Source organism: Saccopteryx bilineata, chromosome 3, assembly GCF_036850765.1.
Source record: "Saccopteryx bilineata isolate mSacBil1 chromosome 3, mSacBil1_pri_phased_curated, whole genome shotgun sequence".
NCBI classification, from domain to species: domain Eukaryota; kingdom Metazoa; phylum Chordata; class Mammalia; order Chiroptera; family Emballonuridae; genus Saccopteryx; species Saccopteryx bilineata.
Window position 1 is genome coordinate 272,713,677 of NC_089492.1, and position 16,046 is coordinate 272,729,722.

General features: G+C 41.3%; 1 protein-coding gene across 1 annotated transcript in view; it reads right to left on the bottom strand.

The window, feature by feature from the left end:
* Positions 1–451: 451 nt before the first annotated feature.
* STX12 (syntaxin 12) overlaps positions 452–16,046 on the bottom strand; it is a 53,208-nt gene continuing 37,613 nt past the window's right edge. Inside the window, exons 5-9 of the mRNA XM_066269945.1 lie at positions 15,426–15,469; positions 13,465–13,570; positions 7,729–7,801; positions 6,341–6,423; positions 452–1,676 (exon numbers count right to left, since the gene is read on the bottom strand). Coding sequence (XP_066126042.1) covers positions 1,584–1,676; positions 6,341–6,423; positions 7,729–7,801; positions 13,465–13,570; positions 15,426–15,469 — 399 coding nt within the window. The 3' untranslated portion in view covers positions 452–1,583. The remainder of the gene's footprint in view (positions 1,677–6,340; positions 6,424–7,728; positions 7,802–13,464; positions 13,571–15,425; positions 15,470–16,046) is intronic.

Consider the following 16,046-nt stretch of genomic DNA (forward strand, 5'->3'; position numbering starts at 1 on the left):
TTTTTCAAGGGACTGCAGTGGCACCTTATCGTACCACCAAACCAATCCTCCCCTGATCTCCAGTCCTCTTGCTGGTCTCAGTTTCTCTGAAAGACAGCACATTACCTAGTATCTATCTACTACATGAGGATGTTAACTCACATAAAAATTTACTACAAAAGTTTTTTAAATGTTTATTTGTATTAAGTGGGTAGAATGGTGCAAAAGTGCAAAGAAACTTATGCATTTGGGCCCTTGTTTCCCTACTTTTCACATTAGTTTAGTAAAATAAGGTTAAGTAACATAAAAGGGAGAGAAAGAAATTAATATAAATATATCCAGGGTAGGGAATCCTCTAATTCACTAACGGTTGAACTCGAATTGTTGGCCCAATTCACATTTATGTGAGGGCCTAAAGAAATTACATTCCCTTTAACTGTTCTATACCTGTGAAAAAGGGAAGTGAACAATATTTATATTACAAGACAACAATCTTTTATTGAAACGTTTTTTTTGTCTAAAACTATGCATGGAGAGATTAATTTCTTGTCCATAAATTAAGATAAGTCTAACATCACTATTCCAAGCCAGTATTATTTACAAAAATGAACTTCTTTGTTTTATTGCCAGGTTCATAGGACAAAATTATAAACCAGCTTCAGTCTAGCTTTTAAAATCTTCCTGCCATCAGATGCCCAGCAACCCTTATAGAGCAGGGCAGAGTTTGACAGTCACATTCATCATTCACCAGGAATGCAGAACCACAACTGAACAACAACAACAAAAGGATTAAATCATTCCAAACAATTCCTATTTGCTTTTCAAAAGCATGCTTTGTCTAGTTATCCCTTTCTATTCAGGCAGGTGGGAGAGGAACCCCTTGGAGTATAGTAATGGTAAATCAATCTCTTCAAAAAGTGAACATGATGGTTTAAGAGTGTATATAGATGAACTGCTGTGGCTGACTCTAGCAGATAATAAACTTTAAACCCAGATTAACATCTGCCTCAACAACTGGCCAGCTGAAAGCAACATTTCTCATTTAATCTGGATCATATGTGCAATATTTTACTTTCTACTTAAATACATTGCCAAAATCTTTCAAAGCAGATAAAGAATAGACATCTTACAAATTAAAATTAAAGTGTTAAATAATAAAAATTGCTGGCTTATTATACAGTTTCTGACAGATCCTAATATGCTGAGTGTCAGAAAAGTAATTCTCTCTCAGTTGCTCATAAAAAGGTAAATTTTGTCTACACATAAGACAATTTACAAGACTGTAGTGTTGTTACCTGTTAAAACAAGGATAGCTAGAATGGAATTTTCAGTAAACACTTGGGAAGAAGAGTAATCAGAAGAGAAAGCAAAATCCACATAAGTTAATTTCTAATTTGAAAAATCAATAAAATGTATACATAAATTGATAAATACTGTCTCCATAAATCACTAATTCCAAGAACTGGTTAGTAGTTAGTTTCTAACTAAATTATTACAGGACACTCTGATGTATGCTCTCTTCTTGTGATCAGTTTGTTCTGGCGGACTCCAGCAAGCACTTGCCCTTGAAAACAGTTCCATGGGAGAAGGTTCTGAGGCAATCACTATCCATAAACTAGCCACATAATAAATCCAAAGATAACAGCAATCACTGACAGGACAAGCACCAGGATACAGATCTTCTTGCGAGACTTTTTCTGAGAAGAGAAATATATACAGAAAATACTCATGAATCAAGCAAAATTTTTTATTCCAAGAGTGCTTCATTAATCTGCCTCCTGGTAATTCAAAATTAACTCTATCCATGAGTGAATATGCAGAGACCTGCCCAAAATCTAAGTTACCAGAACTAGACAGTAGTGCAAGTTTTAATTTCAGGCTCCCAAATACAGTTTAGCAAAAGAAACTGTTTACACCAATACAGCTAGGCATTATCTGCAATAAAATAAGTTATTTGTGCAAATGTCTATTAATAATGGTTGTATACTTATTATAAAGTTTTATTACAAAAATAAATAAAGTTCAATCAATCAATAAATAAATAAAGTTCAAATTAAAAGAATTTTATGTTCATTGTAAAAAACACAGATAAGCAGCCTGACCAGGTGGTTGCACAGAGAATAAAGCATCGGCCTGGGATGCTGAGGATCAAGGTGGAAGCCCTGAAGTTACCAGCTTGAGAGAGGGCTCATCTGGTTTGAGCACAGGCGCACCAGCTTGAGAGCAAGGTCTTTGGCTTGAAAGCGGAACCATAACTATGACCCCAAGGTTGCTGGCTTGAGCAAGGGGTCACTCACTCCGCTGAAGTCCCCTGGTCAAGGCATATATGAGAAAGCAATCAATGAACAACTAAGGAGCTGCAACAAAGAATTGATGCTTCTCATCTTTCTTCCTCCCTGTCTGTCCCTGTTTGTCCCTCTCTCTCTCTCTCTCTCAATCTCTCGCTTAAAAAAAATACAGACAAGCAGAAAGAAAAGAAAATATTTACCCACAGATAAAACTGCTGACCTTTTGATTAGATTCCCTCCTGATCTTTTATTTATGCAAAATTTTATTTGATATAATTGGGATCATATTGTATGATATTTGATGATTTTCTCACTTAACATTTTAGCTTAAAATTTTTGTTATTATAAACTCTGCATAAACATCTCTTTTAATTCCCATATAACATTGAGTGTATGTAATTTACTTAATTGTTCCTTTGCTGTTGGATACTAAAGTCATCCCTCAGTTTTTAAAAGTAAACACTAGTCTGACCTGTGGTGGTACATGGATAAGGCATCAATCTGGAACACTGAGATTACCAGTTCAAAACCCCAGGCTTGCCTGGTCAAGGCACATATGGGAGTGGATTCTTCCTGCTCCTCCCCCCCTCCCTTCTCCCTTTCTCTCTCTCCCCTCTATCTAAAATAAATAAAGTCTTTTTTATTTATTTATTTATTTATTTATTTATTTATTCTTTTCTTTTTAGAGAGGAGAGAGAGAGAGAGAGAGAGGGAGAGGGAGAGGGAGAGAGGAGAGAGAGAGACAGGGGGGAGGAGCTTGAAGCATCAACTCCCATATGTGCCCTGACCAGGCAAGCCCACGGTTTCGAACCGGCAACCTCAGCATTTCCAGGTCAATGCCCTATCCACTGCGCAACCACAGGTCAGGCAATAAATAAAGTCTTAAAAATAAAACACATATATTAAAAAAAAATTTTTTTAGCCCTGGCCGGTTGGCTCAGCAGTAGTGTCAGCCTGGCGTGCGGAGGACCCGGGTTCGATTCCCGGCCAGGGCACACAGGAGAAGCGCCCATTTGCTTCTCCACCCCTCTGCTGCGCTTTCCTCTCTGTCTCTCTCTTCCCCTCCTGCAGCCAAGGCTCCATTGGAGCAAAGATGGCCCGGGCGCTGGGGATGGCTCTGTGGCCTTTGCCTCAGGCGCTAGAGTGGCTCTGGTTGCAACATGGCGACGCCCAGGATGGGCAGAGCGTCGCCCCTGGTGGGCGTGCCGGGTGGATACCGGTCGGGCGCATGCGGGAGTCTGTCTGACTGTCTCTCCCCATTTCCAGCTTCAGAAAAATGGAAAAAAAAAAATTTTTTTAATTTTAAAAATAAATAAGTAGACAGAAACACTATTATTAAACACAAATTTCTTTAAGAACATTCCCAGTTAAAATACAGCTATCCTAGGAACATGGAAAATGACTGAAATGCTACTTATTTCTAAAAAGCCATACAACACCAAATTGCAAAATAAGAAGGACCTCATTCACAATATTTGTACTGATAAAGATCCGGATAATTCATAAAACCAGTTTCAACTAATGTGTAAAAGAACGTCACTTTATTTTTATTTTATTTTATTTTATTTTTGTATTTTTCTGACGTTGGAAACAGAGAGGCAGTCAGACACACTTCCGCATGAGCCCGACCGGGATCCACCTGGCATGCCCACCAGGGGGCGATGCTCTGCCCATCTGGGGTGTCATTCTGTTGCAACCAGAGCCATTCTAGCACCTGAAACAGAGGCCATAGAGCCATCCTCAGCACCCGGGCAAACTTAGCTCCGGTGGAGCCTTGGCTGTAGGAGGGGAAGAAAGAGACAGAGAGGAAGGAGAGGGGGAGGGGTGGAGAAGCAGATGGGTGCTTCTCCTGTGTGCCCTGGACAGGAATCGAACCTGGGACTCCTGCACGCCAGGCCGACGCTCTACCACTGAGCCAACCAGCCAGGGCCAAGAACGTCACTTTAAGAAAGAACTAACATCTAATAATTCATAGGTAAATAGCCCCAAAATGATAGACCTCTATTTACCGTATTTTACCTACATAAGACACATGTTTTTTCCAAAAAAAGTGGAGGGGGAAATGCCCGTGCACCTTATGGAGCAAAAAATATAATATTTTATTAAATATTTAACAAACCATTGGGTTCAGAATTTTTTTTTTCTTATTTTCCTCCTTAAAACCCTAGGTGTGGCCCTGGCTGGTTGGCTCAGCGGTAGAACGCTGGCCTGGCGTGCAGGGGACCTGGGTTTGATTCCCGGCCAGGGCACATAGGAGAAGCGCACATTTGCTTCTTCACCCCCCCCCCTTCCTTCCTCTCTGTCTCTCTCTTCCCCTCCCACAGCCAAGGCTCCATTGGAGCAAAGATGGCCGGGGCGCTGGGCTTGGCCTCTGCCCCAGGCGCTAGAGTGGCTCTGGTCCCGGCAGAGCAATGCCCCGAGGGGCAGAGCATTGCCCCCTGGTGGGCAGAGCTTCACCCCTGGTGGGCGTGCCGGGTGGATCCCGGTCGGGCACATGCGGGAGTCTGTCTGACTGTCTCTCCCCGTTTCCAGCTTCAGAAAAATACAAAAAACAAATAAACAAAAAAAAACCCTAGGTGTGTCTTATGGAGCAAAAAATACAGTATTCATAGATAAACAGCAGTCGGAGTTGACTCTATGTCCATTCTCGATGGCAAAGTCAACAGAAAGTATCCACAAAGTCCTTTTATACCAATTGTTATCCTAATTGAAATAAATTTCAATTGTTTAGAATATAAAATTAGCCTTAAACCAGATTTAGGTATCATTCTAGTTTACACGGTTAGCTCTATAGCTAAGAGGATTTTATATAAGTTTATTCAAAGTTTGATACCTTTTTACAGATCTCTCTGCAAAGGAAAACACTAAAAATGAAATTGGGACTGCAGTTAGACTGCTTGCCTCAGGCCCTGGCCACTTTGTTCAGTGGTAGAGCATTGGCCCAGTGTGTGGACGTCCGGGTTCAATTCCTGGTCAGGACACACAGGAGAAGCGACCATCTGCTTCTCCACCCCTCCCCCTTCTTCTCTCCTTTTCTCTCTCTCTTTCTCTCTCCTACTTCTTGCAGCCATGGCTTGAATGTTTGAGCAAAGTTGGCCCTGGCCACTAAGGATGGCTCCATGGCCTCACCTCAAGTGCTAAAATAGCTCAGTTGCCAAGCAACAGAGCAGTGGCCCCAGATGGGCAGAGCATCACCCCAGTAGGGGTAGTGCCAGGTGGATCCCGGTCGAGCTGCATGCAGGAGTCTGTCCCTCTGCCTCCCTGCCTCTTACTTAATAATAATAGAAAACTACCTGCCTCTAACTTAAGCCTAAGCAAAAGGCTGCAACTGATCTCAATGTGTCAGTGTATTCCAGTGATATTCAACCAGATTGCTGCAAGAATTTCAAAACATGCAATACCTGGCCCTGGCTGGTTGGCTCAGCGGTAGAGCGTCGGCCTGGCGCGCGGGAGTACCGGGTTCAATTCCCGGCCAGGGCACACAGGAAAAGTGCCCATCTGCTTCTCCACCCCTCCCCCTCTCCTTCCTCTCTGTCTCTCTCTTCCCTTCCTGCAGCCGAGGTTCCATTGGAGCAACGTTGGCCCGGGTGCTGAGGATGGCTCTGTGGCTTCTGCCTCAGGTGCTAGAATGGCTCTGGTTGCAACAGAGTGATGCCCCAGATGGGCAGAGCATCGCCCCCTGGTGGGCGTGCCGGGTGGATCCCGGTTGGGCTCATGCAGGAGTCTGTCTGACTGCCTCCCCGTTTCCAACTTCAGAAAAATACAAAACAACAACAAAAACATGCAATACCTGAGAACATAGTCGGAGCACTGACTTCTTTTACCTTAGACTGTCAAATAAAATAAATGACGACAGCCAACACAACAAGAGCTGTCTGATGTGACTAAATCAAAATTAAATCTATTTTTTGGTCCAATTGGCAAAAGATATATTTATATTTTTGGGATGCCATAGAATTTTAGTAATTAGTTTATGTGTGTAATGAGAGAAAAAAGGTTGAAAACTGCTGGTGTATTCTGATGGCCCAGAAAGTCTGTAGCACACAGTGACTTTCTCTGGTACCTGCTTTTACCTGATAGTAAGCGGCTCGCTGTAACTGGTCTGTGGCTCTTTCCACATGCACCTCTGAGCTTTCCACATTGGCTTCTATGCTATCTGCAAAAAAGAAGGACAAAGGATGCTTTACCAAACTCAGATGTTTCAAGACCACAACTTGAACAAAGTTCTGGTGTTATGAGTCCTGGTTCTATCACCATCATTCCAACTATCTAGCCATGAAATCAAAAGTTACTAATTCTGCCATGCCAACACAATAAATTAAAAATAATTTTTTTAAAGAAAGTTACTAACTCCATAAGAGAAAAACCCTATTCTTTGGAAATAAACATTGAAGTTTTTAGGGGAAAGTGTTATGAAGTATGCAACTCATCTACAAAAATTTCTGAGATGTTCTAAATTAAAATTACAGCAGCCACAAAGTGAGAGAAAGAGACAGAACAGTTCATGTGTTAATAGTCAGGGACCAAACATGTGAGCTCTGACAAGACAGCTCACCATTCGTGTATACCTGTTGGAATTTAAGATTAATTTCCAGATGGCTACTCCTACAATTAACTAAATGAGAGAGACTAGCCAGGTGCCACAGAACTCCAGAAGTTTCCAATCTAACGCCCACAGCTAATCCACAGAAATGGACACCTCTTCTTTGGGGACTCTGCGGCACCTATCCCAGAACCGGCCCTGCATCACCTTCTCCCGTCCCCTCTGTCTATAGCTAATGTAAGCCTTTCAGAAGGGCTTACGTCTTTCTCCCCACCAGCTGATGTATAAAATATAAACACTTGCAGAACTCTGGGATGATGAACATGCTATCTTTCCCATTTAGCATGCTGCTGGTGAATTAGATTCCATGCCTCAAGACTGGTCTTTTTTTACTAGCAATGGCCTAATAAACCCTTCTCTTTTAAAAAGACTTTCATCCATGGATGTTAAAATTTTTTGTTTAACACATTATATAGAGAAAAAAGCATGAGAACAAATAAAAAGCAAATGGGGTAGATAGTAACAGGTAAGTCTGGGTAAAGGTTATAAAGGAGTTCCTTGTAGTATTTTTATTTTTGTAACTTTTTACACACTTGAAATTATTTCCAAATAAAAAGCTTAAAAAAGAAGTTACTAATCCCTTCATTGTGTAAGGTTCTAGAAATAAAGCTGGGAAGCTGACAGCTATTTCCCTAAACAGCCAGACTTAACAAGAGGCTATAGCAAATGAATAGAGCTGAATATTCAATGAGGCCTCACTCTAACTTCTGTATTTGAGGACATAAGAAAATTGCTAAGAAATTGAATTTAATAATTTTTATATGGCATCCTAAATACCTAAAACACATTTTACTACATCTTTGCATTTGTGAAATACTATCAACTCACCTTTATGTTAAAGGTATTAATAATACATACCAATCAGATCACCCTGGTCATGGATCATCATAGCCAAATCTTTAAATATCTGATTGACATCCAAAATGTCAGCCTAAGGAATACAAAAAACAATTAATTAACATTAAGCAACCTGTTAGAAATTCATTTCCTCATTTACCTAAAGTTAGTAACATACCTAAAGCTATTAGCATTACAAATGTGTTTTTAAGGTTTATAAATCATAAAGTTTTTAGAACTAGGCAATAAGCACTTCATAGTGGTAGCTATTATTAACTATTACTTAATTGGTCCTCATGAAAACCCAATGAGACATGTATTACTCCCATTCTATAGTAGAGAAAATTGGGGCTCAGAGAGGTTTAATGAGCTGTCCCAAAGTTCATGTTGTTTTCTGCTTTATATTTAAATTAATCATTCACTAACTCTATGAAGTATCTTTGAGGATGATAAGCCTCAGTAAGGTCATGTAACTTGTCTTATCACATAGCTTGTCAGTGAGAAAACTAAGCATTGCAGCCAGAGTTATATTGCTAAAGCCCATGCTCTTTTTTTTTTCTTTTTTTTCTTCTTTTGTATTTTTCTGAAGCTGGAAACGGAAAGGCAGTCAGACTCCCGCATGCGCCCGACTGGGATCCACCCGGCACGTCCACCAGGGGGCGATGCTCTGCCCAGCTGGGGCCTCGCTCTGTTGCAACCAGAGCCACTCTAGCGCCTGAGGCAGAGGCCACAGAGCCATCCTCAGCACCCGGGGCCATCTTTGCTCCAATGGAGCCCTTGGCTGCGGGAGGGGAAGAGAGAGACAGAGAGGAAGGAGAGGGGGAGGGGTAGAGAAGCAGATGGGCGCTTCTTCTGTGTGCCCTGGCCGGGAATCGAACTCGGGACTTCCGCACGCCAGGCCGACGCTCTACCACTGAGCCAACCGGCCAGGGCCAAGCCCATGCTCTTTTGATTGCAATACACTGCCTCTCAGATGGCTACAATAAAAACTGATACCTTGAAAGTAACGAATTCCTAATCATAACTTGGCAAGAATAGTTCTTGCTAGCACCCTAAATTACCTGCGAAGAGTCTGCTTTGGTTGGGACAGTCTGCTAGTTGCTGTGGATACAAGAGGGCTTAATAGCTAACTGGGAATTGAGGAGATCAGTACACAAGATAAATGAGAAGAGATTTATATGGGAAGTGACTAATAAATAGTATAGACACCCAACATTGTGTAGAGAAAGACTACAGAATAGGTAGGACTTGAGTTGTGCCTTAAAGCAAAAGAGAAACCATATAAACAGAAATGTAACTGAGTTAAAGAACAAATAGCCCAGCTTGGCTGTAACACAGATGTGATATTGTGTTGTTGTTTTTTCATTTAGTGAGAGGAGGGGAGGCCAAGACAGACTCCTGTATGTGACCAGGATCCACCCAGCAATCCCACTAGGGGGCGATGCTCTGCCCATCTGGGGCCCTTGCTCCCTTGTACCTGGAGCCAATTTTTAGCACCTGAGACAGAGGCCATGGAGCCATCCTCAACACCTGGGGCCAACTTGTTCTAATTAAGCCTTGGCTGCAGAAGAGGAGAAGAAGAGAGAGAGAGAGAGAGAGAGAAGCAAGAGGGGGAGGGGTGGAGAAGCAGATGGGTGCTTCTCCTGTGTGCCCTGACCAGGAATCAAACCTGAGACATCCACACACCAGGCCGACGCTCTACCACTGAGCCAACTGGCCAGAGCCGATATTGTGATTTATAATAAATATAATATTAGGTCTTTGTCCCATTCTCATCACAGAGCTCCTAAAACCCTTGTAATTTCCTAAGTGATAAAGATAAAGGTGTCTTTTGGTATTCATAACAAGCCCCATTCAACCACACCAGAGTTTATGTTAAAGACTTGATTTTTGTATAGCCACTAAGGATAGGGGATAGTTGCCAGGGGAACCAATCATGTGATTAAAGGGTTGGAACTTCCAAACCCTCTTTGGGGGGGGAGAGTAGTACTGGAGGCTGAATCAATCCCCAATGGCCAATAATTTAATCAATTAAGCCCATGAAATGAAGCCTCCATAAAAACCCTAAACAATAGGTTCTGAGAGTTCTGGGTTGGTGAACACATGGAGGTCCTGGGAGAATGGCACACCTGGAGAGGACACTGAAGCTCTGTACCCCTTCCTTACATACCTTGCCCTATGCATCTTTTCCATTTGGCTATTCCTGAGTTGTATCTTTCTATAATAAACCAGTAATCCAGTAACTAAATTGTTTTCCTGAGTTCTATGAGCCACTCTAGCAAATTAATCAGAACCAAGGAGGGGTTTTGGGAACCTCCAATTTAGAACTTGTCAATCAGAAGCACAGGTGAGAACCTGGACACTCTGGCATCTGAAGTATGGGATTGAAATCAACCTGCGGGATCAGATGCTAACTGAAGGTAGACAGTGTCAGAATTGAGTTAAATTGTAGATACTCGCCCAGTATGATAGAATTGCTTGATGGAGAAAAAAAAAACAAACACATTTGGTGGCCAGAAGTGTAGTGTAAGAGTACAGAAGACACATAGGAGTGTGTTGTTTTTCCATTAGAATAGGGTTTGCATGTTAGATGTAGGAAATGGCTGGACATAAAAATCGAGCCTGGCTGAAGAATCTGGACTTCATTCTGTTGAATGTGAAGTGCCATTACATTCCTGACGTGCACGAAGATACACCGCTTTCCTTAGATCGGTATGTCTTATGTCCTGCTATAACAGTATTTCTAATGTTAGAGAACTACATCCATTATTAGTAGCAGTAGATGAAAAAAAGAAAGAAGTAATTCAATAATCAAAACTGAGTATGAAAAAAACAACAACAAAAAAAACACCTGAGTGTGAACTGCCCCATCTATGACCAGACACTGATGGGATCCGGGGCAGTGTGTCTCAACTCTGACTGCATATTATCATCTGGGAAATGAAAAAAACATATATATCCATGCCCAGAGCTTCTTGTGGATATGTGCCTATTTTTAACCTATAAAACAGGAGTTTCACATAGTCCAAACTAATCACTGGGGAACAATTTTTTTTCATTTTCTGTTGCATGAAGTTTTAGAACTGTTTCTATGTATTTCTGCATCGCTGATTCCAAATCTGAAATCCGTTTTTTGGTGCATGCTCTAGTTTTTATGCAATTTTAATTTATTTTGGTTACAGTTAATGGCATGCATTGGTTTTTAAATTGGAGTTAGCAACGACTCTTGGATTGAACATAACCACAAGGCAATCAATGTTTTACAAACATCACTTTTACATAATTGTAGTTGTTTTTAAATGTAAAAAATTATTATCTGATAAAAACACCTTCTTATTTTGTTTTAAGATTGAATCATGGCTTCTTCGAGTAGGCGTAAATGTAAGAATAGTCTTGACACCTTCTGTTATAGATGTGGCTGTTACACACTTCAACGTCAAAGGCGCAATATTTCATCATTTGTGACACGTGCATATATTGCCTATTTTCAGCGGTTCCAATTGGTTATTCAATTCATCTGTGAGAAGATTATAATGACATAAAAATTGTCCTTGTCCTTGACTTTCTGAAGTATGAAGAGCATAACTGGATCATTTATGTGGATCTTAAAATGGTAAATTTCCTGCTAAGACAACAGAGAGGTTTCACGAAGTATCCTTGCTTTCTGTGTTTGTGGGACAGCTGAACTCGGGAGAAACACTGGACACAGAAGGAGTGGCCAAAACGTGAAGCTCTGGAAGTAGGGATGTAAAATATTGTGAATGAACCTGTAGTTAACCGAGACAGGATCATTTTCCCCCACTTCACATCAAACTTGGCTTAATGAAGCAGTTTGTTCAGGCTTTGAATAGAAAAAGTGAATGCTTTCAACATATTATTTCTGCTTTTCCTGCCTTGTATTTCGAGAAGATAAAAGCAGGTGTATTCGATGGACCTCAAATTCGAACCCTCATACATGACAAAAAATTTGCCAGGAAAATGAATAAGGAGGAGAAAGCAGCATGGCAGTCTTTTGTGGCAGTTACAAAGAGCTTCCTTGGCAACAAAAAAGCAGAAAACTATGAACTCTGGTTCAAAGGATGCTGTTGGCTTTCCGCGACATTGGATGTAACATGAGTGTTAAGATTCACTTCCTAGGCCCTGGCTGGTTGGCTCAGTGGTAGAGCATCAGCCTGGTGTGCAGGAGTCCCAGGTTCAATTCCCAGCCAGGGAACACAGGAGAAGTGCCCATCTGCTTCTCCACCCCTCCCCCTCTCCTTCCTCTCTGTCTCTCTCTTCCTCTCCTGCAGCCAAGGTTCCATTGGAGCAAAGTTGGCCCGGGCACTGAGGATGGCTCCATGGCCTCTGCCTCAGGCGCTAGAATGGCTCTGGTTGCAACAGAGCAACACCCCAGATGGGCAGAGCATCGCCCCCTGGTGGGCATGCCGGGTGGATCCTGGTCAGGCGGATGCAGGAGTCTGTCTGACTGCCTCCCCGTTTCCAACTTCAGAAAAATACAAAAAAAAAAAAAAAAAGATTCACTTCCTAAACAGTCACCGTGGTAAGTTTCCTGAAAATCTTGGAGCTGTTAGTGATGAGCAGACTACTGCTGGAGCATCAAACGAGATTGTCCTCAACAAGTACACAAATGCAAGAGCTACAAACGCAAATTTCTGCCTGAATAGAATTTAAATAAGTTTTGCGCAAATTTTATGATTAAAATAAGTGTTTTAATATGTTCTATTTCAAAACTGTAGACCAATTTTGATGCAATCATATCTTTCAGTGTATTAGTGTATTTACTGCATTATATAAATTATTATATTTTCACAAAGATGATGCCCAAGAAGACATTCTACTTCATTACATTAAACTAAATGTTGAAAATTTTACAATAAGATAAAAACCTAAAATCTTGAATTGCAAAAAAATTGTAGCTTACGGAGAAAAACTAATGTCAGATTTGAGATCAGCACACTTGAATTAGGTAAGAACAAGTGTTTTTGTGGATGCAACAAAAATTTTGTTCCTCAGTGAATAGGTGTGTGGGGGAGGACAGCTGGGGCATTAAAAAACGCCCAGGTGATTCTAATGTTCGGTACTACTGCCACAGATGAAGGTCAAGGAGGAGCTCTAAGTTTCTCCTCTCTAGAACCCTCCTTTCCCCACTGCCCCCCAGCTATGGCTTTTACCCCCATGGAGGAGAAAACTACTCAGGTTTAAGGATATTTTACTGGTCATTGTGAAAAATTAAAGTTGGAAACTCAGGTAAGAAAGGCTTCAAGACCTCTATTTCAACTCCCACCTCAATAATTGATCCAATTTCTCTGACCCACTGAAGTGATATCCACAGTGTGGGATTAGCCTTTGGGAAGCACAAAAATGGAGCCAACCTGTTGGCCTGCCTTTATTTTGAGCTATTCAAACTACGCAAAGGGGCTCATTGTAGAGCCTTACCTAACCTAGGTACTGGAATTGAGGTTTGGGGGTAAAGTCATACTGAACAACAAATATGTGTTTGCCTTGCCCTGTTCTCCATGCATATCCTCATGGAGACCATAGAAGATACGGTGATTGAGGAAAGGATCTGGGTATTCTTAGGCACCATGGCCAAAACCATCATAGAAGTTGTTCAGATTCACTATTACATTGAAACATAATATCCAAATCACATAATGACTCATTTCATGTTTTTTTGAAGATTACTGAGAGAAAAATCCAAGTAGATCATGCTCTGCAGATACACTGAGTCAAACACAGAACAGGACCTAACTTTACCTCCAGCTGCCGAATCGCCGTTTCTCTCTCTTTAATAAGTTCCAGATCCTGCTCCGTGATGGCTACCTCGTCCTCCTGGCTCTGCATCTGGTTCCACTCCTCATGGCTAAAGGGAGACAAGTACTCTAGTTGATTCCTCCTCTCAAAGGTGTGCATGAGACATCTACAACATCTCTACTGCCAGCAGAGCCTATCTGAGGATGTTACAGGGCTCCCAACTTCTCTGGTATCAATCAGTACAAAGTCCCGGAAGGTCATATTCTTCATATCCTGAGACGGAGCGTTGATGACACCAACCCCCCCCCCCCCACACACACACACACACAAAGTCCCAGCTTTCATGGGCAAGAACTGAGATGAAGCAGAATTATGAGAAATGGGACTCCCTGCTATTTCCATTTAGGGGTACATTCTGCAGTCTTGCTAGGGCTTGCTAGATAAGGAAAGTAAGCAGATCTGAAGTCAGTGAAGTTTAATGGCCTATTCTCTTCCAGGGCTCTCTCAAAGGGCAAACTGTGTTGGTATCTTGGATACTAAATGGGTAGAAAAGAGAAGGCTACATGATCTGGCAGTCCAACAAAATAACATCTCTTGGTTTTCAGAAATCTTAAGATTATGCTTGGGGTTAAATAGCTCTTAACAGACAACCAAAGTAAAAAGTTAGTGAAATGTTATAACTCTTCTTTTCAGGTACCATATTTAGAAGAAAGGCATGTGATATATTATACTGGACTTTGAAAATCCAGTATTAAGCATTTTCTCCAACAGTATGCATAAAGCATACATCATCTTCACATTATTTTAAAAATTTCCTCCGTGTGCTAGAAATTCAAAGCTGAATACAGCACACCAGGTCTTTGAAGTGCTCATAATATAGCAGTGGTAGGGAGGAGAGAGATACCTGCCTATGAAAAAACATTTTAAGTTCTGAACTGATACCACAAATATATTTCTACGGAATTACAGTAAATCCTCAATGTTAATAGGTTCTCTGATTTTAAGCAAAATGACATATAATGAAACCAACTTTACCATAGGCTAAGTGATATAAACAAGAATTAAGTTCCCATGGCATCTCACCAATTTTATTTTATAAGGAAACGATATGGAACAAAATAGTGAGGATCGCTCTGGCCGGTTGGCTCAGTGGTAGAGCGTCGGCCTGGCGTGCAAGAGTCCCAGGTTCGATTCCCGGCCAGGGCACACAGGAAAAGCGCCCATCTGCTTCTCCACCCCCTCCCCCTCTCCTTTCTCTCTGTCTCTCTCTTCCCCTCCCGCAGCCAAGGCTCCACTGGAGCAAAGTTGGCCCAGGTGCTGGGGATGGCTCTATGGCCTCTGCCTCAGGCGCTAGAATGGATCTGATTGCAACAGAGCAACGCCCCAGATGGGCAGAGCATGGTGGGCATGCCGGGTGGATCCCGTTCAGGCGCATGGAGGAGTCTGACTGCCTCCCCATTTCCAGCTTCGGAAAAATACAAAAAAAAAAAAAAAAAAAAAAAAAGGTGAGGATCTACTGTAGTTGATAGTTTGAAAAAGAAAGAAGACATCTTTCAGATACAAACTTTCTCTTTTAATACTCCTAAAAAAATGAGTTGCCTCCATTTTAGAGATGAGAAAACAGAGACCCAATAACTTTGAAGAATTAAGGATAAAATGATTTAGACCTCCTAATATGTAGATTTGTGAGTTCATACTTATTCCCAGTGAGCCAGGCTCTCTCCCCAACACACAGACATCAGGGGGTTCCTGAAATTTTTTAATTCACCTTGAAATTATTCCTTCTATAATTCTAAGATCTTAGGAAAAAAACATGGTTCTGACATTTTTGTTTTATCTGGTGAACCATAAATTACCCACCCCAGGTCTCCCTTTATTTTTTCTCACTGATTTTTAAAATGAAACATATAAAGAATAGAATTCCACCTCATCTAGCTAGCAAGTTATCTGAATAATTCCATTACCTGTCAATTGAGACGAGCTGATCCTCTCTTTGCCTCTCTTCCGCCTAGAAAGCAGAGGGCATTATTGCTGCTGTTATCCAGAAACATGTCACAGACACAGAAAACAATAGTTTCCTTTAACTGGAGTGTAAAGAAGCAACATGCCAGCCCTGACCAGACAGCTCAGTTGGTTAGAGCGTCATCCCAGTATACCAAGGTTTGGGGTTTGATCCCTGGGCAGAGCACATACAAGAAACAACAAATGAAGGCATAAATAAATAGAACAACCGATGTTTCTCTTTCTCAAATCAATAAATTTTGAAAAAAAATAGTACATAAATAAAATGGCTTTCACTATTGCTGTTGGACTGAGTACCAGTAATTTAACTACCAACTGCCAATCTAACTACTGGACCTTTAAGGTAGTCTACTGTTTTTCCCTGGCTAATTTTATGATTTTTCTGAAGTCTCTCTTTGATGAGAGTTTTATTTCTCCCTTCTGTGATTGATTGACTTTCTTGAAACTACAGATTAGTACCTTTCATCAGTTCTGAAATATTACCTCCCATTATCTCTTCAAATCTCATCTCTGTTCTGTTTGCTCTACTCTTGCTCTGTACCTCCAATTAAAACCTTTTTGGG